The 23,846-nt window shown below is 36.1% G+C and overlaps 1 protein-coding gene across 6 annotated transcripts in view; it reads right to left on the bottom strand.

The window, feature by feature from the left end:
• Positions 1-23,846, bottom strand: part of IL1RAP (interleukin 1 receptor accessory protein) — a 149,077-nt gene that overhangs the window by 16,798 nt on the left and 108,433 nt on the right. For 5 of the 6 annotated variants that reach the window (XM_063704459.1, XM_019024722.4, XM_063704460.1 and 2 more), the window contains 5 exons: positions 23,615-23,686; positions 19,581-19,707; positions 17,532-17,680; positions 2,688-2,837; positions 1,243-1,386 (listed from right to left, as the gene is read on the bottom strand). In XM_063704459.1, the coding sequence (XP_063560529.1) occupies positions 1,243-1,386; positions 2,688-2,837; positions 17,532-17,680; positions 19,581-19,707; positions 23,615-23,686 (642 nt within the window). Of the gene's footprint in view, positions 1-1,242; positions 1,387-2,687; positions 2,838-16,744; positions 17,681-19,580; positions 19,708-23,614; positions 23,687-23,846 lie in introns of those variants that run through there. The other variant, XM_063704462.1, reaches the window with a different exon arrangement.

Below are 23,846 nucleotides of genomic sequence, written 5' to 3'. Positions count from 1 at the left end.
CAAGAGTAATTATGCAGAATGTGAATTCTTCAAAGAATTATCAACCCCCATTGGAGGGTCTTACCCAGTTCCGTGGTAGATAAGTATTTATTGAATGGCTGTATGAACAAATAAATGGGTGAATAAATGACTGGGGAAATTAAGTATTAAAATGAGTGGAATTTATCCTTTAACTGTATAATTAAGTCATAACTTCCTGGAAAAATTATACTGAAAGAAATGTCTTATGATGGACTTTTGGATGATGATTGGGAAGATAAAATAAGTGATCCAACTAAATCAAAATGAGAATAAAATTTCAAGTCTATCTCAATTATCCATGCAATATTTTTTAAAAAAACTGTTAAATGATGAATGTAGACAGGATTTTAGAGGAGTAAAATTGGTTCATCTTGCTTATGATTACATATATTACAAGCATTTCAACAGGATAAAGTTTAACAGTGGGTTTGGGAATGTAACTTATATATTTATTAAAAAGACACCAATGAAAAATTACTTTGTGTGTACTGTGTGGATCTAAAAAGGAGTTGCACTTTTATTTTAACACATTCAAGAATGTAAGCATTTCCTTTCTTTTTAAACCTTCTAGTTACACTGGCTATTATAAAATTTTAAAGTAACCCTCAAATGTATAAGCTGACAGGAAGAAGAAACAGACCCAAGGAAAAGGGGAATTTGAGTAGCACTATTTTGCTTGAAAAGAAAAGTGAGGGGGAAAAAAAAGAGCAAATGCCATAGGAAAATACTGTAATTATTATCAGTGAATCACATAAGGAAAAATTCTACCCACACTCTTCCGCCACTCACTTTTAGTAAAACCAAGTAAACCTCTGTCTTTCTAAAACCAAAATAAAACTGCTTAAAAAAAAAAATTCTCAGTCTTGTAAAACAATTCTAGACAAACCAGTGTAGATTAGCCTAAACCAAAAAATCTAAATGTGAATCAACAGAATGTTTACAGCTATGGCCCTTTAATAGAGCTCTAATCCACTGTGCCTCAATGCTTTTCTGACATGCATCTCTGAAAGATTGCAAGGGAAAATATTTTAATACCATAAACTGAGTTGAATAGTATACATTTCCAATGTAGTTTTATTTCTAGAGGAGTCTGTTACATCAAAGAGCATCGGACATTAAATATCCAAAGATGCTGTGCCATGACTCTCTCCCATAATGCAAAACTAACGATTCTGTCTGCCTTTCAAGGTAGCATCATTTGTACTCATCTGAAATACCTACTTCCCCCAGGCAGACTGTCTCGGTCAAAGATGCACAGCTTGTATCCAAATTCATTCTCCAAAACTCCACGGAGGGTCAGTAATACAAATTCTTCTTCTTCAGCATTCCTTGCATAGGATACATAAATATCATACTCTTTCCCATCTAGCAAAAGGAACACAGATACAATGTAAATTAGGAAAGTTTCTCAATACCATGACATTTTTCTTAAATCTAACTTCTGCATATTAGACATTTTCATTATGTGACAGATTCCAGTGTGATTTTCTACTTGCAACAAGTCTCCACGCAAAACGACTATTTGAAGATGTAATTTTGAATATTATCTGATATATCCTCAACTCTCATCTTAAAGGTTGCTTTACAGTGGAAAAAGAGTGAGGTTTGTCCCATTCAACTGTAAATTAACAAAGCCAGAAGGTAAATCATAGGTACTGGCAATTAACACTGTACAGAAAATTTCAACTTCCTGTCCAAGCCTATCACTCATTAATATCTTAAAATTACAAATTGAGCAAAACCTTGCGAAACTGCCTGAATTATTTATATCTGAAAAGAACTAAAATTAAAAATATAATTAGATTTAATGGACCGATCTTTCACAAAGTTGCTTAATTAGAAAAATCACATCTCATTAAAAACTATCGATTCCGTGTTTCTTCCATAAGCCTACTGAATTAAAATCTTTATGGGGTGGACCTACGAGTTTGTATGTTTAAACGCTCTATTCTTTTCACTAAGCAAATCTGCACTAGAGCTGTGCTTTTTAGATGTTAACGTACACATGAATCACTTGGGAATATGGTTTAAATGTAGATTCTGAGTCAGTAGGGGCTAGGTCTAAGATTCTTCTTCTAATAAGCTACACGTGATGTTGCTGCTGGTTCACAGATCTCTATCTGAGTACAAGGAGTGTGGATCAGCACTGTCCAATACAGCAGCCATGAGTCACGAGTCTATTGCTCACTCGAAATGTGGCTGGTTTGAATTGAGATGTGCTATAAGGATAAAGTAGAATACATTTTACATTTTGAACATTTTTAGTACCAAAAAAACTAAAATATCTCATTAACTTTTTAATATTAATTGCATGCTAAAAATAGTATTATAAATATATTTAGTCAATTCGTTATTTTTACTTGTTTCTTTTTACTTTTGCTAATGTGGTCACTGGGAAATTTTAAGTAGGTAAGTGGCTCACATTATATTTCTAGTTGGAGAGTGTTGATTTAGACGGACTCACTAATTAATCCAAGAAAATAGAATAATAATCTTCGGAAAGATTTTTAATAGCAAGGGCTGAAATTAAAGTTAATCTGCTTAAATCTTCCAGTTAATCTAGGTTTTTCAAATCAACATGTTTTCTTTCTTTCTTTTTTTTTTTTTACAACATATGTTCTAAAGATGACAGTAGAAGAGGTTTATGTCAAATTTCTGTTACTTACCTAAAATGGTTTCATCTGTTCCAAAATGAGCCCGGTAAAATAGGACCATCTCTAGCCAGTAAACATGGTAAACAACAATGAGAATCACCACTAGCAGGACTGTGGCTCCAAAACCACAAGCCAGTTCCACTGTGTATCTTGGAGCTGGCACTGGAATGAACAACAAAGAAACAGAATTGATTTCTGTTTGGTGACCGCAGTGACCCACCATCCCGGCAAATAGCTGGATAAGCCAAGCAGCTTAGCTATGCACCTGCCTATGTATGAACAATCAGAGATAACATTGTAGAGTTTAGCACTATTTTAAAATACTAGACCGTGTTATATTTATCTTTTTGTTTCCAGCACCTGGCATAGAAGGTGTTTTTTATTTGAGTAGTCTTTGATGATATATAAATTAAAACAGAATCATAACATCAGGAAGGGCTTAGAAGGTCATCGAATTCAAGTCACAATTTGACACCTAAATCTCCTTACAAATATTTTTGAAAATTATCATTCCATCCTCGGTCCATATCTTGGGATGGAGTTCTCATTGCTACCTGAAGAAGTCCACGGTATTGGTAGTATTTTAATTGTTGATGCAGCTGATTTGAGTAAAAATCTTAATATGTTTCCACTATAGTTTCATTCTCTTGTCTAGTGTAGTATGAAACGAATTTAATTATCTTTCCTTTCTACTTGAAAATAGGCCTCAAAAACATTATTTTCACTGTGCAAAAGCAAAGGACATCCACCAGATGCTGAATATGCTTGGTTCTGGAAGTTATTTCCCATGTTCACAGTTCTTCAGTACATATTCTAGAGGTGAACTTGCAATATCTGATTGTGAACAGATTTCTGCATTATCTACTTATTTTTTATATTTTAGGCACCTTTGCAGTTTCTTTGGAAGTATCAGAAATAGAGTGCGGTAATTCTCAATTACTTAAAAACCAGATCTTAACTCATTAGCCCTATAATCAAGGTCTGTCACAACCAAATTACTAACCACCTTCCTTCCTTTCTCATTTACCATTGCTTTTTCATCAAAAACATCAGGAAGATTTAATATGATGCCCGTTTCTCATGCTGTGACTTCTGGCTGGAAGTCCTTTCTCTTTTTAGTTTCCAAGTCTATGCTCAAATATCATTATTTTATATAAGCTTTTATAGAATAAAATTTTTATTGCAACCTGGCTCTCCCGTGTAGAAATTTTTACTCTTCCCTTTGTTTATCATTTGATTACAGCATTACTTATTATATTGTAATTTGTCTACAGGTCAGCTTCTTCACTCCCTCTCATTAACTATACCTTTACAGTCTTTCAGGTAGAGATTATGTCTTTTTCTTCCTTGATATCCCTAGAATGCCTAGTATCGCAATGAACATTTCCACATATAAGATTTCACACTTCTGGGATATTTAGAAGTCTATTACTAAATTATGTTTCACAATTTTATTTAGTTGCTTTATTAGCTTGTGATAATGAAGTTTAAGTGTTTGAAGGAGGAACAGTATATTTACTGGGTCTGAAGCAGGAGTGGCTTAAATTGTGTATTAGTCAATTAGATTATTATTTATTGACATCTACCATTTGCCAGAAGCTTCTGGGGATACAATGGTAAATAAGACGGAAAGGGTCTCTGCCCTTTTGTGGCTAATATTCTAATTCAGGGCAGTAAATATGTAAAGAAATAAATCAGCTGGTTGATTTTAAATAGTGATTAGTGCTATGAGAGAAATAAACCATGGTAATGTGATAGAGGTGATTGAAGGGTGGGACTGGGGCAAGGGCGGTGTACTGCATAAGGTGGTGAGGGAAGGCTTCTGTAAGCACCTAGAACATTGTAGATGTTAAATGTTTGCTGAGACACAGCTTAGAAGAATCTCACTCCAAGCTGGAATTGCTGTAAAGGCTCCCTGACTCCAAAGTGCAGGGATCTTTGAACACCATCACGATGAAGCTCAATTACTGATCATACAACAGTTGAAATAGAATCACGTTTATGAACCTTGAGAGCTTGTTTGGAGGTTCTAGCAGGGGAGCACAGCTACTCCTATACCCTTGACAAAAGACCGGTCCCCCTCTATTGCAGATGGTCGTCCTCTTCCACTGAGTGCGCAGCTTCGGGAAGGAGTCACGTGAAGCAGTGAGGGAGGAAGGGGACACCCGCTTAGCCAGCCAGATAAGCTGAATCTACCCTGGTGATCAATGGGGTGACAGATGTTGCAGGCAGATCAGCTTCACATCCAGGAAATCACTTTTTAAAAAGGCATCTATTCAAAGCAGAAAATGGTAAGCAGCCTGGAGCTGAACCTGAAGTTCTCTTATTAAAGGGCGAATCATAGAGTTTTGATTTTATTATCCTAAACTGGGGATATTAATCCTGCCACAGGTATAGCCTGGGACTTAGCAGTGCAAAATTATTACCAGGTACTCTTGTACTCCTTCCATGAATAATGGCACCTTAAAATAAGAAAACTCCATCATAAATTCCAGAAGCTATGTTAGTGCAGTTGCTGAAAGTTTACTAAGATCTATTTGGATAGCTGGCATGAAAATCACTGTGTCCTTGGTATTTCTGAGTACGTTATGTTAACAGTACAATAGGGTAATTTCCACTGTTATTTTCATTATTTGCTCAGTTATTTTGGCTCTCTCTGGATGAACATTTTGTAATGGGGGTGGAGGTTGTTGCTGGCTGCACGTACCTGAAATGGATTTTTGTTAAATGCCAATAGAGAGCTTGCTTAATGACCGAGAGATCAATTACCCTCATAAATTTCCCCTGCCTCATTCGTTTTACTACTGCCCATTTTATTTCTAATGGGGCATTTGAATTCTGTTTTGTGTCATACAGTCATTTGTCATATTTACAGATTGTATTTTGTAGAGCAATCTTGATAACAAGGAGGCATTAATGCTACTTAACGTATTGAACTCTTAAATAATCTACTAGCTGGATTTTCTAAATAGCTTAAGTCACATGCAAGAGGTTCTCTACAGGGCTTTCAGGTAAAGCAGTGCTGGCTTACAGGGAAAGAGTGACCCTCAGACTACATTTGCTGACTGCATAGCTGGACCCTCAGCTGTTTTGACAAAAAGATTTCACTCTGATGCAATGCCAGACTAAAGAATTTCCTATCAGAGGCCGGGCGCAGTGGCTTACGCCTGTAACCCCAACACTTTGGGAGGCCAAGGCCGGTGGATCACCTGAGGTCGGGAGTTTGAGACCAGCCTGACCAACATGGAGAAACCCTGTCTCAACTAAAAATACAAAATTAGCCGGGTGTGGTGGCGCATGCCTGTAATCCCAGCTACTCGGGAGGCTGAGGCAGGAGAATCGCTTGAACCCAGGAGGCGGAGGTTGCAGTGAGCCGAGATTGCACCATTGCACTCCAGCCTTGGCAACAAGAGCAAAACTCTGTCTCAAAAAAATAAAAATAAAAATAAAAGAAGAATTTCCTATCAGAAAGACATGATGTAATACGACCAAATTGGACTCCTAAACTTCTCTCATTGATTTTACTAATATTCTGATTCAGGATGTAGCCAGATTTAGCTCCTTGATGGTTGTTAGTCCTTAAATCAGTATTTTTTCCATCCCTTTTGTAGTTCAATGTAAATAACTGGCTTCAAAGCCCAAATTTCCAGGTAACCACCTTGGTTAGCTCTTGGCATTTTCCCTGTTTTGAGTTCTTGCTCTATAATCACGTTTCTCTAGGAAATCTGAGTGATTTCCGTCATCTTTATTATTGCAGTTGGAGCCTTGCTATCCACTGCATGTCCCAACTAAATGCCAGCCGCTTGCACCTCCAAGTGTTCCCTGAAACAGAACCCATGGCTACTCCGTTTTAAATTGTTGGGACTGATGGATAATTTTTGGAACTGTGGTAATGACCATTCTCCTGAGTTGTAAACAAAGGGAATGCTTTATTAAAATTATGATAAACCAGAGACCTATGACTAAATTAACTCGCAGATGTTACTGATTTGGCTATTCTAGTGTGTTAAAACATGTGCACTTTGGACTTCAGCTTCTGTTCTTAAAGGAGTAACTAGTCCTGGACTAGCCTCCCTTCCATATCTAAAATACAGTTTGTAAAAAGTTGGACAACTGGTAACACAGGAATGTGATCTCTGAGAGAAAAGACAAAAAAAAGGTAAATGCTACGATCACTCTGGCTTTTCGATTAAAGGCACCTTTTAAACTGTGGCACAGAGAAGGGAAAGCCAAAATGAGAAAGTGGTCACACTGAGCTAAAGAGATAGAAATGAGAGTTCAAGGCTGCTGTTGAGTCAGATTGCATTTATAGAGAAGAGAACTATTTAGAGATGGAACTCTAGAAATCTGCACAGGATTATCTCGAGTCTTTGGCCAAATACAAAGCTACACATATTTAGGGGAATACTTTAAAAGGTTAGGCAAAGAATAGCTGGGAACAGATCAACTCTAGGAGCATATGAAGGGCTGTGAGACAGTTGGGTACAGGCCACTCAGAGTGAAGAGACTGTGTTTAGCTCCCCAATATTAATTAGAGACTTCACGTATGACATGCTTTAGAAGTAGGTCCAATCTAACCTTACAGAAAAGGCTATTTTAGACCTGCTTTAACAAAGATAAGATGCTTTTTTAAAAGCAAGCAGTTATGCAAGTAATTTAATTACCCGCTAGAACAAAATTTAACACTCTTACAAAATTCAGAACTCAAAATTGTAACATCCATAATATCCAGCATATAATTTTTAAAAAGCTATATAAAAAAGCAAAAAAGTCTATATTAGCTAATAAAAAGACAGCTAATCAAAACAGAACAAAAATTGACAAAAGTGGTGGAATTATCAGATAAACACCTAAAAATGAGTATTCTATGTGTATTTGTTCAATTTTTTTAAAACCATGAACATTGTGAACAGCAAATAGAAAATATCAATAGGGACCTTTCAATGAAGATATGGAAATTCAAAAGCTAAAAAATACAATTCTGAAATAAAGAAAATGCTATCGATTAGACATCACAAAGAAAATGGCCAGCATACATTGGAAACTACACAAACACAGAGCAGGGAAAAGGATGAAAAAGGAAGAAATAAAAATAACAAGAAGATCAGTGACCTGTGGGGCACTACTAATTGGATAGCAGTGGTCTATCCTAATTTTAACTGGAGTACTAAAAGAAGAGAAAGAGTGAGGGGGAAAGCTAGACATATTTGAAGAGAAAATGGCTGAAAATTGTTCACAGTAAAGGAAAAATATAAACACATAGAACTGAGAAGTTTAATAAACTCTAAGTAAGAAACACACACACACAAATGACACCACAGGCCATCATAATTTGATTTTCAAAATCAATAAAGAAAAGGTGATCTTAAAATCTGCCAAAGAAAAACATATAACAAATATATAAAGAGCACAAAAATAAACAAGAACAACAGCAGCAACAAAAACTGGCCCGTTTGCATTTTAAATAATATTAGCCAGGAGACAATGGAATACCTTAAAGGGCTGAAAGAAAACAAATAGATACACTTTCAACATATCCTGTGAAAATATTGACAAAGGCACCAGAGAAACATAATGAGAAAGTAAAAATCTTTCCAATTAATTGTGCTGGAACAACTGGATATCGGTATGAAAGGAAAACTGAACTTCAATTTCTACTACACACCATTCATGAAAAAAAAGAAAAGAGATGGACTATAGGCCTAAACAAAGGTGAACCTTCCTGTGTTCTAAGCAAAGCTTTCTTAGAACACAGAAATTAATAATCATTAAAGAAGAAGTTAATAAATTACATCTCATAAAAAATGACAACCTCTGCTCATTAAAATACATCACGAAAAAACAAATTGTCATGCAACAGACTGGGGAAAAGTATTTGCAAAACATGTGTCTGACAAAGGACTGGTATCCAGGACAGATGAAGAACTGCTAAGATTCAATAATAAAATACAAACTATTTATAAAATGAACAAAATGTTTGAACAGTCACATCACAAAAGACATACAGATGGCCAATAAGCACATGAGGTGTAAGTGCTCAGTATTTTGAGACATCAGGGAAATGAAGAATTAAACTACAGTAAGATGCCACCATACACTCACCTATAATTGCTAAAACGAAGAAGGCTGACAACACCAAATCCTTAAGATGTAAATATGTTGATGGTGGAATATAGAATGATGTAGCCACTTGGGGGGAAAAAAAAAGTCTAACAGTTTCTGATAAAACTAAGTCAGTAATTCCACTCATAGGTATTCATCTCAGAGAAGTAAAAGTGGTAGTCCACTAAGAAACTTGGATAAGAAAGTTCACAGAAGCTTTATTCAAAAGACCCCAAAACTGATAACAACCCAAATGTTCACCACCCAGAGAATGAATAAACAAATCATTCTGCATTCTTCAAAAACAAAACAAAACCACTCCATGGCAAACAAAAGGAACAAATGCCTGATACACACAACAGCATGGGTGAATATCAAGAACATTTGCTGAGTGAAGGTACAGTTATACAGTAGTGTATTCTGTATGGGTCCACATACACAGAGTTCTAGAATATAAAAAAAAAACTATTCTAAAAAAGGAAATAAAAACTGTTGTATTGTTTGGGGAGGTGGGGAAGGTGGGGGTAGAAAGGATTGACTGATAAGGGGAAGAATGTTACTTTCTGGTGATGGTAATATTCTATATCTTAATAGGATATTAGGTAATGCATATATATACATTTCTCAAAAATTATCAAATGGTACACTTGAATTATGTAATTTGTTACTTTATGCAAATTTTACCTAGAAAAGAAACCTACAAATAAATATTAAAACACTGATAATGATAAGGAGCTTAAATGTTTACTGATGTCTGCATCTACTTTGAAATGTATCAGAAAATAAGATGGATTGATGTACTGGCAGAAGAATGAATAGACATGTGATAAAGCAAAGATAACCAAAATGTTAATGGTAGGATCTAGGTAGGCTGTATTACTGCTCACTGTGTAATTCCTTAAAATCTTCCATATATTTGAAAACTTTCTTAGTAAAGTTTTGAAATATAAAAATTAAAATGAAATAGGACACTTTCAGATTAAAACAAAGCTGAGAGAATTTGTCACCAGCAGATGTACCAGAAACATTAAATAGTTCTTCAGATTAAAATGTTACCAAGAATGGATAGTGTCAGAAATAAAAAATAAGCAAATAAATTTAAAAAAAGATCAGTTCTTAACTTCTTAGAAGACAGTTATTTAAAGCCAAACTTTCACAATACATGGCGGTACACTGTAATTCATGCAAAACCAAAATGTATTATAGCACAACACAAAGGATGGGAGGGAAGAAATGGAAATACGCCATAGTAAGTTTCTCATAAAATATGTAAAGTGATTAATTCAAGATAAACTGATAAGTTTAGGAAAAATATTATGAACTCTAGAGGAAACAAAACAAAACAAGCCCCAAACAAAAAGGAAGAGCCAAAAGCTCAAAAAAGTGATAAAATAAAATACAATGAAAATACCAATTAGTCTAGAGGAGATAAAAATAAAGACAGGTGGACAACAAATAGCAAGATGGTAAACTTAAAGGCAGTCACATTAATAATTAAAGAAAAATGGATTAAACATTCAAGTTAAAAGGCAGAAATGATCAGATTGGATCCAATACCCAATAATATGCTGTAAATAAGATACATACATTAAGTATAAAGTATAAGTATAAAAGCATAAAGATGCTGATAGGTAAAATAAAATAATGGAAAAAACATATACTAATTATAAGAAAGCTTGCAGTGAGCCGAGATCGCACCACTGCACTCCAGCCTGGGCGACAGAGCAAGACTCCGTCCCTCTACCCAAAAAAATAAATTAATTAAAAAAATAAAAAAAAGAAAGCTGGAATGGCTACATTCATATTAGACACAGAGTATTAACAGAAAAAAATGGACATTTCACAATTTAAGAGTCAATTCATGAAAAAGACATGTCAATCCTAAATAAGCATGTATTAAATATCACAGTTCCAAAATACATGAGACAAATACTGGCAGAACTGAAGAGAGAATTGGAAAAATCCATATTATATGTAAAGATTTCAACACCATTCTCTCTTTTAATAACTGAATAACAAAGTATATTGGAAAAATCAGAAGGATATTGAAGACATGAACAACACTGACACCAATTTTCTTAGTTGACATTTACTGGACACCACACTCGAAACTACAAAATATATGTCTTTTTCAAATGCATATCAAACATTTACCAAGATAGGCAGTCTGCAAATACTTTTTTTTTAAGTACCAATAAGCTTAAAAAGAATAAAATCATGCAAAGTATGTTCTTTGGACACATCAGAATTAAATAAAAGATTAGAAATTAGAATCAAGTGTGCAGCCCTGTGGCAAAGCTCTCATTCCCCATTCCCTCGGTTTTCACAGATACCCTGGAAATTGAACCTGAAGGGTAAGAAAAGGAAGGCTTGTACTAGTTCATATACACAGCCAGCACTGAGTCCGGAACTTGAACCCAGGTCTATCTAGAACAAAAACCTATGTTTCTCCACTCCATAATGTAGTTCTCTCAGGTAGTTCTAAGTTGGAGATACCTGCTCCCAGACTTTTTTTCTAATTTTTTACATTAGCTAAACTTAAATGACAATATGAAATGTTACAAATAACTATCAAGAGTGAACATAAAGCCAACTCTAAAATTCAAATGAATTTTCATATATAACGTAGTAAAACGATCTGGAAAATTCCAAGCGTGTTTAAATTAAATAACACACGTTGAAATAACCCTTAGGTCAAAAAGAAATGAAGACAGAAATTAGAAAGTATTTTGAACTTAATAATAACAAAAACTCGACATTTCAACATTTGTTGGATTTAGTTAAAGTAATCCTATGAGGAAAACACGTAGCTCAGAATACTTATATTGGAAAAGAAGAATTACTTAAAAATCAGTGATACAGCTTATATTTTAGGATGACTGACAAAAAGAAAATGAAGTGCAAAGTATGCAAAAAGAGGAAAATAAGTATATGAATAAAGTAAATAAAATATATAAACAACAGAGAAAAATCAATAAAAATATGTTCATTGAAAAAATTAGCAAAATTGAGAAACCCTTATCCTGACTGATGAAGGACAAAAAAAGGCAAAACACCAATTACTAATATCAGGAGTGACAGTGGAACATTACTAAAGATCCTGCAGACATTAAAAGGATCATAGGAAATAATCTAAAGAAAAGTATGCCAATAATGTGACAACTTAGATGAAATGGAAAAAAATGCCTTGAAAGCCAAAACTGCTACAAGAAGAAACAGAAAATCTCAATAACTAAAAAGGACACTGAATTCATACTTAAAAGCTTTCCCAAAAAGAAAACAACGGCCGGGCACGGTGGCTCACGCCTGTAATCCCAGCACTTTGGGAGACCTAGGCGGGCGGATCACGAGGTCAGGAGATCGAGACCATCCTGGTTAACACAGTGAAACCCCGTCTCTACTGAAAATACAAAAAATTAGCCGGCCGTGGAGGCGGGCACCTGTAGTCCCAGCTACTTGGGAGGCTGAGCCAGGAGAATGGCGTGAACCCGGGTGGCGGAGCTTGCAGTGAGCCGAGATCGCGCCACTGCACTCCGGCCTGGGCGAAAGAGCGAGACTCCGTCTCAAAAAAAAAAAAAAAGAAAACAACAGGCCCAGATAGTTATATAAGTAATTCTTTTGAGCAAGAAATAATACCAGTTTTACCCATAGGCTTTCACATAATCACAAGAGGGAACATTACCCAGCTCATGTAATAAGACCAGCATAACCCTCACATTAGTCACAGCATTACAAAGAATACTACAAACCAATATCCTTCATGAACAAAGATATGAACAAAATTTGGTGAAACCCCATCTCTACTGAAAAGAAAAAAAAAATTCGCTGGTATGGTGGCGGGTGCCTCTAATCCCAGCTACTCAGGAGGCTGAGGCAGGAGAATCATTTGAACCCAGGAGGTGGAGGTTGCAGTGAGCTGAGATCGTGCCACTGTACTCCAGCCTGGGCAACAAGAGGGAAACTCTGTCTCAAAAAAAAAAAAAAATTCTTAACATGAACAAAAATCTGTGACAAAATATTAGTAAATCAAATCCAGTAATATATAAAAAGGACAATAAATCATGACAATATGAGGGTTTATTCTGGACATGCAAAATTGGATGAACATTTCAAAATCAGTAAGTATAAATCATCACACTGGCAGGTTAAAAATAAAAACATATAATTCTCTCAATAGATCCAGTTTTCAACAAAACTCAACATACTCATACAAAAAAATTCTCAGCAAACTGAAAATGAAAAAACTGCTCATGAAAATAAAGGTCATCTACAAAAAAATCCTGTATATAAAAACCTGAATGCTTGCCCTCTAAATTTGGAAACAATGCAAAGATGGCTGCTCTCAAAACTTCTACAGAACATTGTACTGGAGGTCCAAAAGAGTGAAACGGACAGTAAAAAGTTATTAAAGTTATGAAATTTAGAAAGGAAGAAGTAAAAATCTGTTTGATTATGGGTGACACAATCAAGCATATGGAAAATCCTAAGAAACTAAACAAACAAACCCCACCCTAAAGTTCAAAAGGTCAAGATCAATATATAAAAATCAATTAATTGCATTTTCAATGAACAACTGGAAAATGAAAATTTAAAAAGTACTATTACAGGCCGGGCGTGGTGGCTCACGACTATAATCCCAGCACTTTGGGAGAGAGGCTGAGGAGGGTGGATCATCTGAGGTCAGGAGTTTGAGACAAGCCTGGCCAACATGGAGAAACCCCGTCTCTACTAAAACTATAAACATTAGCCGGGTATGGTAGTGGGGACCCGTAATTGCAGCTACTCTGGAGGCTGAGGCAGGAGAATTGCTTGAACTCGGGAGGTGGAGATTGCAGTGAGCCGAGATCACGCCACTGCACTGCAGCCTAAGTGACAGTGAGACTCTGTCTCAAAAATAAATTTAAATAAAAGTACTATTACAATAGCATCAAAAACAAAATATTCAGGCATACATTTAACAATACGTATGCAAGGCCTGTACACTCTAATCTAAAAGAAAAAATGCTGAAAAAAGTTAAGATCTAAATAAATGGAGAGATATATTATATCCATGGATTGGAAAATACAGTATTGTTAAGATTTCAATTTTCCCCAGACTGATTTATAAATTAAACACAATCAAAATATCAGCAGGCCTTTATGTAGAAACGGACAAACTGATACTACGATCTATACGAAAAAAATATATGGTTCCTAAAATAGTTGAATCAATCTTCAAAAAGAAAAAAGGGGGAAGACATATAGTATCTGATTTCATGACTTACTTTAAATTTTAAAACTATGTTAACCAGGATAAAGTGGCATTGGGCTAAAGATAGATAAACAGATGAACAGAGCAGGGAATGCAGAAATAGATCTATATTCATAGAACTAATTTTTTGGGCTCTTTTCTGAACAATTCAACAAATAAAGGAAAGATTTTTCAATATGATATGAGAACAACTGGTTATCTATGTGGAAAAACAAAACACTAAACATTAACCCAGTATCTCAGAGTATTAAAAAAATGGATCATAGGCCTAACTCTAAAAGAAAAATCTACCAGTCTTCCAGAAGAAAACACAGAAGGATACCTTTCTAACCTGAATACCTTTCTAACTTTAGGCAAAGATTGCTAACACCGAATTTAGAAACCACTAAGCACAGAAGAAACTGATACAATAAATGCCATCAAAGTTTTAAAGATTCTGTTTAAAAGAAAATGAATTCACAAACTGGGTGATAATATTAACAATTCATATATCTGACACAGGACTTTTATTTGAGATATATATGCATCTGTGTCTATATCCTAACATACATTAAATTTAAAAACAAATGACCAGTAACAAAAATGAGCTAAACATTTTAACAGATACTTCACAAAAAGATATATTAGCTAATGACAAATAAGGCTATGAAAAATTGTCCAACATCATTAGTATCCAATAAATGCAAATTTAAAGCACAATGTAATAAAACTATGCATCCATCAGTATGGCTAAAATTTGAAAGTTTGACAGCTCCAAAAATTGGTGAGGAAATAGAGTGCCTGGAATTTGTGAACATTGCTAGAGGACAGGTAAAATGGCACAATCTCTTTGGAAATAGGTTTGGCAGTTTCTCACAAAGTTAAACAGATACCTTGCCTTAGTCCTTTTCATGCTGTTATTATAAAACAATGGGCTGGGCGTGGTGGCTCACACCTGTAATCCCAGCACTTTGGGAGGCTGAGGCAGGAGGATCACCTGAGGTCAAGAGTTTGAGACCAGCCTGGCCAACATGGTGAAATCCTGTCTCTAGCAAAAATACAAAAATTAGCCAGGCGTGATGGCACATGCCTGTAGTCCCAGCTACTTGGGAGGCTGAGGCAGGAGAATCACTTGAACCCAGGAGGCAGTGGTTGCAGTGAGCCGAGATCATGCCACTGCACTTCAGCCTAGGTGACAAGAGTAAAACTGTGTCTCAAAAATAAAAAATAAATAAAAATAAATACATAAAATATAAATAAAACAACTGCCTCCTCTTTAATACTTAGCTTTAACTGACTAGAATGAAATTTTGCTGTCAATAAGACCTATACCAGTGTCTTTCTCTCATTCCAGGCCTTAGTCTTTTCTTGATGTCCTTTTGAGGAAGTTCATATAATGCTTTGCTAATAAATTTAGAGTAGACCCATACATGTAATGTATGAATGTGAACTCAGATATAACCTCTGAATTTCAGCATTAGCTGGCCCAGAATAGAAGCCAAGTGAAGAAAACCACAACTCCTCTGGTACCACTGGAAATACACAGGTGTGACCAAATGGTGACTTTATATCAGCTTTCAGCACAGATCATCTAGTCTAGAGGATCCACCTGTCACTTCACATTCCTGACACTGTCCTTATTACACCATTTAGAGCAGGGTCTTCTGTAAAAGGGGAGCTACTCCGGTCGCTCTGGGAGGCAAACTTGTGCTTCACTCCTACATTACACATTGCTTTGATTGTTTTGATCCTATTCATTTGACAATAAGTTATTAATTTATGTCACCTTCCATAATTATTCCCCAGGATACATCCCTCAGAAGATGATCCCCACAAAAAGCTCCATACTTAAGAAATCTGGAGTCAAATACATATGAAAACATCCTGCCACTATAATCCAATTTCCCGCAGATATTCCTATCAAATGTTCACATATTAAATACTTGAATGGGTCCTAACTAAAGTAACTTGATTGATTTTTTAAAATCCAGACATAAATGCTACTTATTTGACGATAAAAGCCTTTGTCAAATAACACCTATGAAAATCTTAAGGAAATAATGAGTTCATATTTATTGAGCATTTCATATATAGGTATATATGCCAATAACTGTGCTGAGCACCTTAAAACAACCTTACAAGGTAGTGGTATTATTGTGTCTACTTTAAATATAAGGAAATTAAGGCTCAGAGAGATTTACTTTTCACAGTTAGGATGTGCAGAAACCAGAATTTCAACACAGGTGCTCTGATTCTAGAGTACAATAATGCATTGCAGGACAATACTGATTCTTAGTAGTGTTCCCGAGAACTCAATTTGGGAAACTGCCTTACATCATGTACTTCAGTCTTTCCTTTTCACACTGGCTTCTGAGGAGCAGAAGCAATGAATTACCCTGAACTGAGTCACTAGTACTTCATATGCGGCATATACATTTCAGGCCTTTGCTATTTAGTTTCAAAGTTGTAATGAAAGTTTGAGGTGAATCCTGTTTTTCATCAGCTTTAAAAAAGCATTAAGTCTCTGTAAAATGTAACAATTATGTGCTATTTTATTCACTTTTGAAGAAATATTACACACTCTATAGACTAGGAGCCAGGAGGAATCTGAATGACCTGATTTCCTGTGTGATAACTCATCATTACTTTTCTCAAGACCATTGAAAACATCCTTGAAGGGATTTTCTGGGATTCTGTGTTAGGTGAGAGACACAAAGAAAGTTTTAGACACAGTCTGTTTTAGGAGCAGCACTTCTGACAAGAAGGCTTTATAATTTCCATTTATTGTAGAATAATATAGTACTATCAACATAGAAATCATGTTTATACCATTTAAAATCATAATTTAAATGATTTTGATTTTAGCAATTGTGGCTGCTGGTATATTATAAACCTGCTTAAATATTGATACATAGTGTTTAAAATACTATTATAATTATGCATTTTTGGAAAATAAACATTTAATACCTTAATTAGTTGCATACAATTGGATGGCTGCTATTAATAATGTTTTACAACTACAGATAATGCTTCTAATAATATTAAAAGGTATATAATTCCCTTTCTGTTATTTGTTCAGGAAAAATTCTGAAAGTCTTAGGTCAGATGATGCAATCTTTTTTATGACTCTTGAATTCTACCATGAATGATTTTTAAAAGGGTCTTAATAATTCACCAACAATATGTGGCTCTACCAGTTTTTTCTATCTTTGGTAGCTTTGAATATTTTCTTTGTTTTTAATTTTTCATAATTGTACAGACACAAAATTGTGTCTCACTGTAATCATGTCGATTTTTTTAGCTACATTTGGGCATTACGGTACTAACAATATCAGAAACAATATTTTGAGTATCTTACATAGATGAAAACTTTCATATTTTTCATTTAAGTTTGATTCATTACTGTGGGTTAGATGCCGTCGGGCTAGGTGCTGGAGCTCTCTTGTTCTCAATCTCTCCTTTTGTCCTTATTCACCACAATGTTAATTTGGAGCTGAGAGATTCATCATTACCGCATCTATTACCTTTCTGCTTCACCTTGGCTGCTTTGGCAACTTCACCTTTGGCACTTCTAGCATGACAGACATAGCTGCGCTTGAGATCCTCAGAGGTAACTTTCTTGATGCTCAAAATCTGAGTTCTTGTTTCATCTTCTGTTCTACTATGACTTATACTAGAAATAGAGAGAAGAAAATCAAAACATTTGAGAGTGACTCAAGAGCTATGGACTGTGTAGGAATCAGACAAGTAAGCAACCACAGACCCCCACTACAGCTGAGGGCGAGGGAGGTTGATAAGCTGAGCTACCTATAATGCAGTGATTGCAAAGTATTAATGGTAAGGTTCTAACACTATACTATACCATCTACACTACACACTATCCCATTGTCTAGACCAAATCCCAATACTGGCTTCTTTTTATAGATCTCTCTTCAAAACAAAATGTCTCTTTTGCTTAAACTTCTGAGCCAGAATGCTGTATCAGTTTAGAGAGAAGCTTCTGGGGCCAGGTCCTTTTGGGTTTTTATCCAGGATTTGTCAATTCCTGGCTATATACTTTGGGTGAGATAACTAATCTTTCCAGGTCTTAGGTTCCTCTTTTGGAAAAGAGGGAAGTCATAATGCCCACACAGTGCATTACATGTATTAATTTACTCAGGAATTCTGAGGACTGAATATGCTAAGGCATGAATATTAGAATAATGCTTAATAAATATTCATGTAGGTATTATTGTTATCCCATAGGAATAGCTGATGCATTTCAGTGATTCCCAAAGCATGGATTCTGAACACAGCTAGAATACTGTGGTCAGAAATCTGAAATCTCATGGTTAAATCCTAACATATAAAAAGAGGAAGCTGTTATGAACAAGTAAACTTTGTAAAAATAAATATATCCAACTCTCAGTGAATCAGAGATCAAGTGTTTTGGGTCCAAGATCAAAATTTAAAATCCCTTTGAACTCCTTTACTTATCGCAGAGAAAAATCTCTCTGCTACAGCTGACTGCCATCTACGTTCTCTTTTTAACTAGGCTTACTGTCAGGTATGAGAATTTGGTTAAGGGCTCTGATTGGTTTCGCTTAAGCTTAATGCCACTGCTATCCTATGAACACTGAGTACATTTCAACAGCAGCAAGGTGGAACAACATGACTTTCCTTGTTATTTATTCATTATTATTATGAGGATGGGCTACAAAGTGTTAAAAATTCCTAAAAAAGATCAATAATTCTCCCTGTGAGCCTCCAGCCACATTACTTTGTCATATAGCTGACCAGCTGCAAATTTTTAATTGGTGCAGTGAGCCAACTGCTGTTCGGTAATGGTATGCTTCATTTGCAGTGGAACCTTCTGTCTTCAAGGACTCACACTTTCCACTTTGCCAACACTTTAAAAAATCAGGTTTATTTAGGAATAAAATGTTATTTTATTTTAAAAGTGAGTTATATTACTACCCATCTACCTTTAAAATAAAATTTAAATTACACAAACATATTTAGTTAATATTAAAAATTACTAATTATAAATGTAACTATAGGTTATATGAGATAAGAAAGAGGAGGAGAGAGAAAATGCATGCTCACTGCAATGCAAAAAAAAACAAAACACAATTACCTAAGGCACAAATACATAGGGCCAGACACTAGGATTGAGAAAAGGAAAACACACAACTACACTGTAGGTTTCCACATACCCACAACCCTTGATTGTGACCTTTTTATTCATGTAAGATATGTATTCTCTCTACTTCCATGTGGGTATCATAAATGTGTGAATCTTGCTGGGCTTAAGACAATAGGGTGCATGTCCTGTGGACAATCTGATGAAGATGCTCAGCCCCAGAACATTCTAATTCAGCTCTCCACTGGTCATCAGGCAGCATCTGTTCCTTGCATTGCTAGTCCAGTAACCCTGGTTTGGGATGCAATCACCAAAGATTTGAAAATCTTGCCGATTTTTGTTAGTGATAGGGAAAAATGAGAATTTTTATTTTCGTTGACTAGAACACACATCAGAGATCATTAAGTTGAGAAACAAAGGTTAATCACTCCCTTGCTGGCCCCCATGATACCTTTCGTTAATGGTGACATCAATAGTGATGTCATCAGGTTTTTTTCCATCAATGGTCCACCAAACCTCATTGCGAGAATCCATCAGAAAACTAAAATAGACCGTACAGGGAATGAGTAGCTCCTCTCCTGAAAAAAAACCCAAAAAAACAAAAAAACAAAAAACAAAACAAAACAAAACAAAACAAAACAAAAACAAAAAACAAAGACAAAATTAGCCCATTAGTGTTTATCCTTCACATGGCTATATTGGTTCTACACTCTGGCTAATCAGAAGCTACGAGTTATGTGTACCTGAAACCCTGCTTATGAGTAATTCTCTAGTCGACTCCCATAAGGTAATGTACCATACTTCATTCCAAAACAAACAAGCAAAACCAAATACAGAAGGCCATCAACTTTGTATAAAACTACCAAAGTGACCATTTTTAATGTAATCTAAATAAATTATAAAATGATGATATTTGTTTAAAAAGTCTCTGACAAGGCTAGGCATAGTGGCTCACACCTGTAATCCCAGCACTTTGGGAGGCCGAGGCAGGTGGATCACTTGAGGTGAGGAGTTCAAGACCAGCCTGGCCAACATGGTGAAACCCCGTCTCTACTAAAAATACAAAAATTAGTCGGGCATGGTGGCACCGCCTGTAATCCCAGCTACTTGGGAGGCTGAGGTAGGAGAATTGCTTGAACTCAGGAGGTGGAGGTTGCAGTGAGCCAAGACTGTGCCACTGCACTCCAGCCTGGGCAACAGAGTGAGACTCCATCTCCAAAAAAAAAAAAAAAAAAAAGTCTCTGACAATATCCTTTTTAGCCCTAGACCTCCATAGACTGCTCTTCTCCTTTGTTATTTTCCTCAAGAAGGGTGACTGAGGACAGGTTCTCCATATCTTCAGTCCTTGGCTAGGAAAGATGGGGAAATACCATCACAGAGAGATCTGGCTGAGGAGGCCCACCTTGAAATGCTCCAGCTATCAGGGTGCATTCAATAAATTTTAAGATAACTTAAAAATAGAAAACTCTATGCTATCCCTCTGAGATGGAACATGAGGTTAGGGAGATCCCTAGGCAGAAAACAGTAGTAACAGCAGCAGTAGCAACATACTTACTAAGAACTTTGTACAAGTTATTATGCTAAATATTTATATTTATTAATGGTCTTATTTAATCTTACAAAAGCACCATAAGGTATTTTTTAAAATCTATGTTTCCCAAATGTAAAAGTTGAAGCTTAAGGATGCTAAGTGATATTCCTAAGTTAAATCGGTAAAAAGTGAAGGGCCAGGATTTGACCTAGACTGACCTTCCATCCCAGTTTGCCCAGAACAGTTCTGTTTTATGCCTGCTTTCCTGGTTACCTATATTAATAGGTAGTGGCTATGTTTACTCACAGAAAGTGTCCTGGTTTAGATGATAAATTATATCGTCACCCTAATTTGAACTTAGGCTTATCTGACTGAGTGGCCATACTCTATCTACCCTCCCATTGCAACGTCCTTAAGTCTTTTCCCTCCAGTTTTCCATATCTGTATGTCACTAAGAAAGATAAAGGGAACACGGATTCAACAATCCTTCTGTCAGCATAGTTTGACAGGCAGACAAATATATTTATGCTATTAATAAGGATTTACCCTGACAGCAGGAAGAGTATTCATATGACTATATAAAGCCATACCTAATTCTAGGAAATTCAGCCTCTTACCATGTTCTCTGTGTTTCACAAAGCAAGTCATATTTTCAAACTTATCTTGATTTTTTTTGGCATTGTTCTCCATCTATGTTGATCACTATTATCTTTTTTAGAGTAAAATCAAATTTCTCTGTCAACATACATAACATACAAGATCAATTGTATCTTTATTACTGTTTGTTGCTATAAATTTATTCATACCAGGAAAAATGTCATATTTAAAATTCTCAAAATAGTTCTGGCACAGGTCAAATCTCATTTTGTTAAGTCCCTGAACTCTTTTAATTGATTTATTTTTTTTTATCAGCCTCTTTCCCAGCCACCCTGGCCCCCTCGCTCCAGAATGCTTTGCTGCCTGCCCTGATGCCCCAGCTACTTTTACTCCTACTCATGTTAATTCTAGATAAACATTTAATGTTACAGCCTTTCTAGCCAATTGTGCTCTGCAGAAACCATGCAGCTTTTCTGCATGAAGACTTAGCATTCCTACCCCAAAGAGGACTCCATACAATTTTTCTGATGCTTATTGGCAAGAGGAACCAAATAGAAATAATAAGAAGGATGCACAAAATGCACCCTAAGATTGCCTGTAATGGTCAGTGTTTTAAGGTCTATAAAGCTTTATGCCTCCGGTGCTCACCCAAACACTGGATGGCAAAGAGGTCCACATCTATGTTCCACATCCAGGTTAAACTTATTGGCAAACCGATGGTGCTTGTGCACAATCCAGTTCAAGTCGCCAGCTGCAAAAATGCACAGCGAGCACGAGGACCCCGCTGCAGTGTGGGTAGGGAGCACCCTCGGAAACATCACCCTCAAGTTACTGCCACTTGACCCGTCTGGCAACTGCATGCATGTCCGACAAGTTGTACTTATGGCTTAAGGAAAGTGAGCTGAAGACTTCAGGGACCCTTTAGATATGGCCCAGAGATACGCATCAGGGCTGTATGTGTCTTGCACCCACTCCATAAACATTTTAATTTTTTTCATTCTCTGATACATATCCTACATACTCCCTACTGACCACAAAACAGGCACTGCCTGAAACAAGAGGTGTGTCAAGTGGAGGATGCATTTTGACAGTTCCTGTGTTTGTCAGCTTTCCATTAACAACTACATACCTCTTTTTCCACCTTTTTTTTTTATTGAATGGCATCCTCTCAGTTGCTTTCACCCATTAACAACTGACTATCATCTTTAGCACATTTTAAACAGATGCTCTTTTATACCTCTGTGAAAGCTGTCAGAGTCAAAATGGAGTCACTCGTGTCACACTCCAAAGAAAAACAGTTGGGAGGTCATATAAAAAGGGCCCTCACACACACATGCCTATTATAAAAACTAGTACAAAGACTCTGAGCACCACTATCTTGCACAAAGGCCAGCACGATTCTTAAACAAATAATATTTCTGTGAGGAGGTCTGACCACCAAATGCCAGTCAAGCCTGGACGGATGTTACCCTGTTATTGGTTCTTATAACCAAGGATAATTATTTCAGAACAACTTTATGTAATCTTCCTCACTTTGCCTTTCAAAACTGTTATGTTCCTATACTTTCTGGGTATGGCTACGGTTCCCGCATGGGATGCCATAGCACTCACATTCCTGGATTGCTATCTGCAATTCATTCCTGAATAAATCCTTTTCTTTTTGGAGAGCTATTGTCTTTGTTGTTATTTAGGTTAACACCTCTCATTGGGTTTGGACTGGATTTATTGTAAGTGATACAACATAGAAAGTGTTAAAATTTTCTATAGTTTCCTGTTCACTTAACTGTGGGAGGCTTTGAGTCAAAAGAGCAACATGTTATCCCGTATTTGGTCAGTTACCAATGATTTTTGTCTACAATGAAAAATTATGGAAACTAAAAGAAGAACCGAAGAGCCACAGTAAGCATTCAATAGTGTTCTGCATCAATGTCTCCTAGTGTTTTCAGTTGTTAGCTATTATATTCACAGTCTTGCCTCCAAGATCCACCACTGACCTTTCATAATGGAGCAGGAGCTTGAAGGATGTCTAAATCTTGTGCCCATGTTGCAGCCTTGGCAAACCAAAGCCCTGTACAAGCTAAAGTTTTGCATCAAACAGAAATCACTCATCAGCAGAGGAAGATGGCTAGCAGAGGGAGAAGGGAGCAGATACCGAGAGTGAAGCAAAAAATTCCTGAGTTGCCCACGGGATCAGGGAAGTAACTGATCTCCAGAGCTGCCTTGGTTTCTGACATTTCAGTTTCAATTCATGTGTTTCTCTACAACAGTCGTCTACTTTCTTGCATTAACTTAAATGACATTTTATTCCTTGTAATTAAGAGAATCCAAGTGAAATTCAGAGACACAGCTGTAATTACCTGGTTCTTTCTCATAGACCACGTGATCATTAGGTGAATGGATCACAGGGGGCACTGCATTTTTTGGAGAGCCTGTGTTAGAGGAAATAAAAAAGGGAGATGATGTTAAATCACGTAGCCTTATTAAAAATTCTGCTGTTCTCTGAATCTTGCCTAACTTCCTGGCATAATTTGTCGGTTGTTTTAGAGAAGGCCTATAGTCCAAGATATACTCAATTACTGCACCTCATTT

The sequence above is a fragment of the Gorilla gorilla genome, chromosome 2 (genome assembly GCF_029281585.2).
Source record: "Gorilla gorilla gorilla isolate KB3781 chromosome 2, NHGRI_mGorGor1-v2.1_pri, whole genome shotgun sequence".
NCBI classification, from domain to species: domain Eukaryota; kingdom Metazoa; phylum Chordata; class Mammalia; order Primates; family Hominidae; genus Gorilla; species Gorilla gorilla.
The sequence above is the reverse complement of the archived record's forward strand: the minus strand, read 5'-3'. Positions and strand labels throughout refer to the sequence as shown.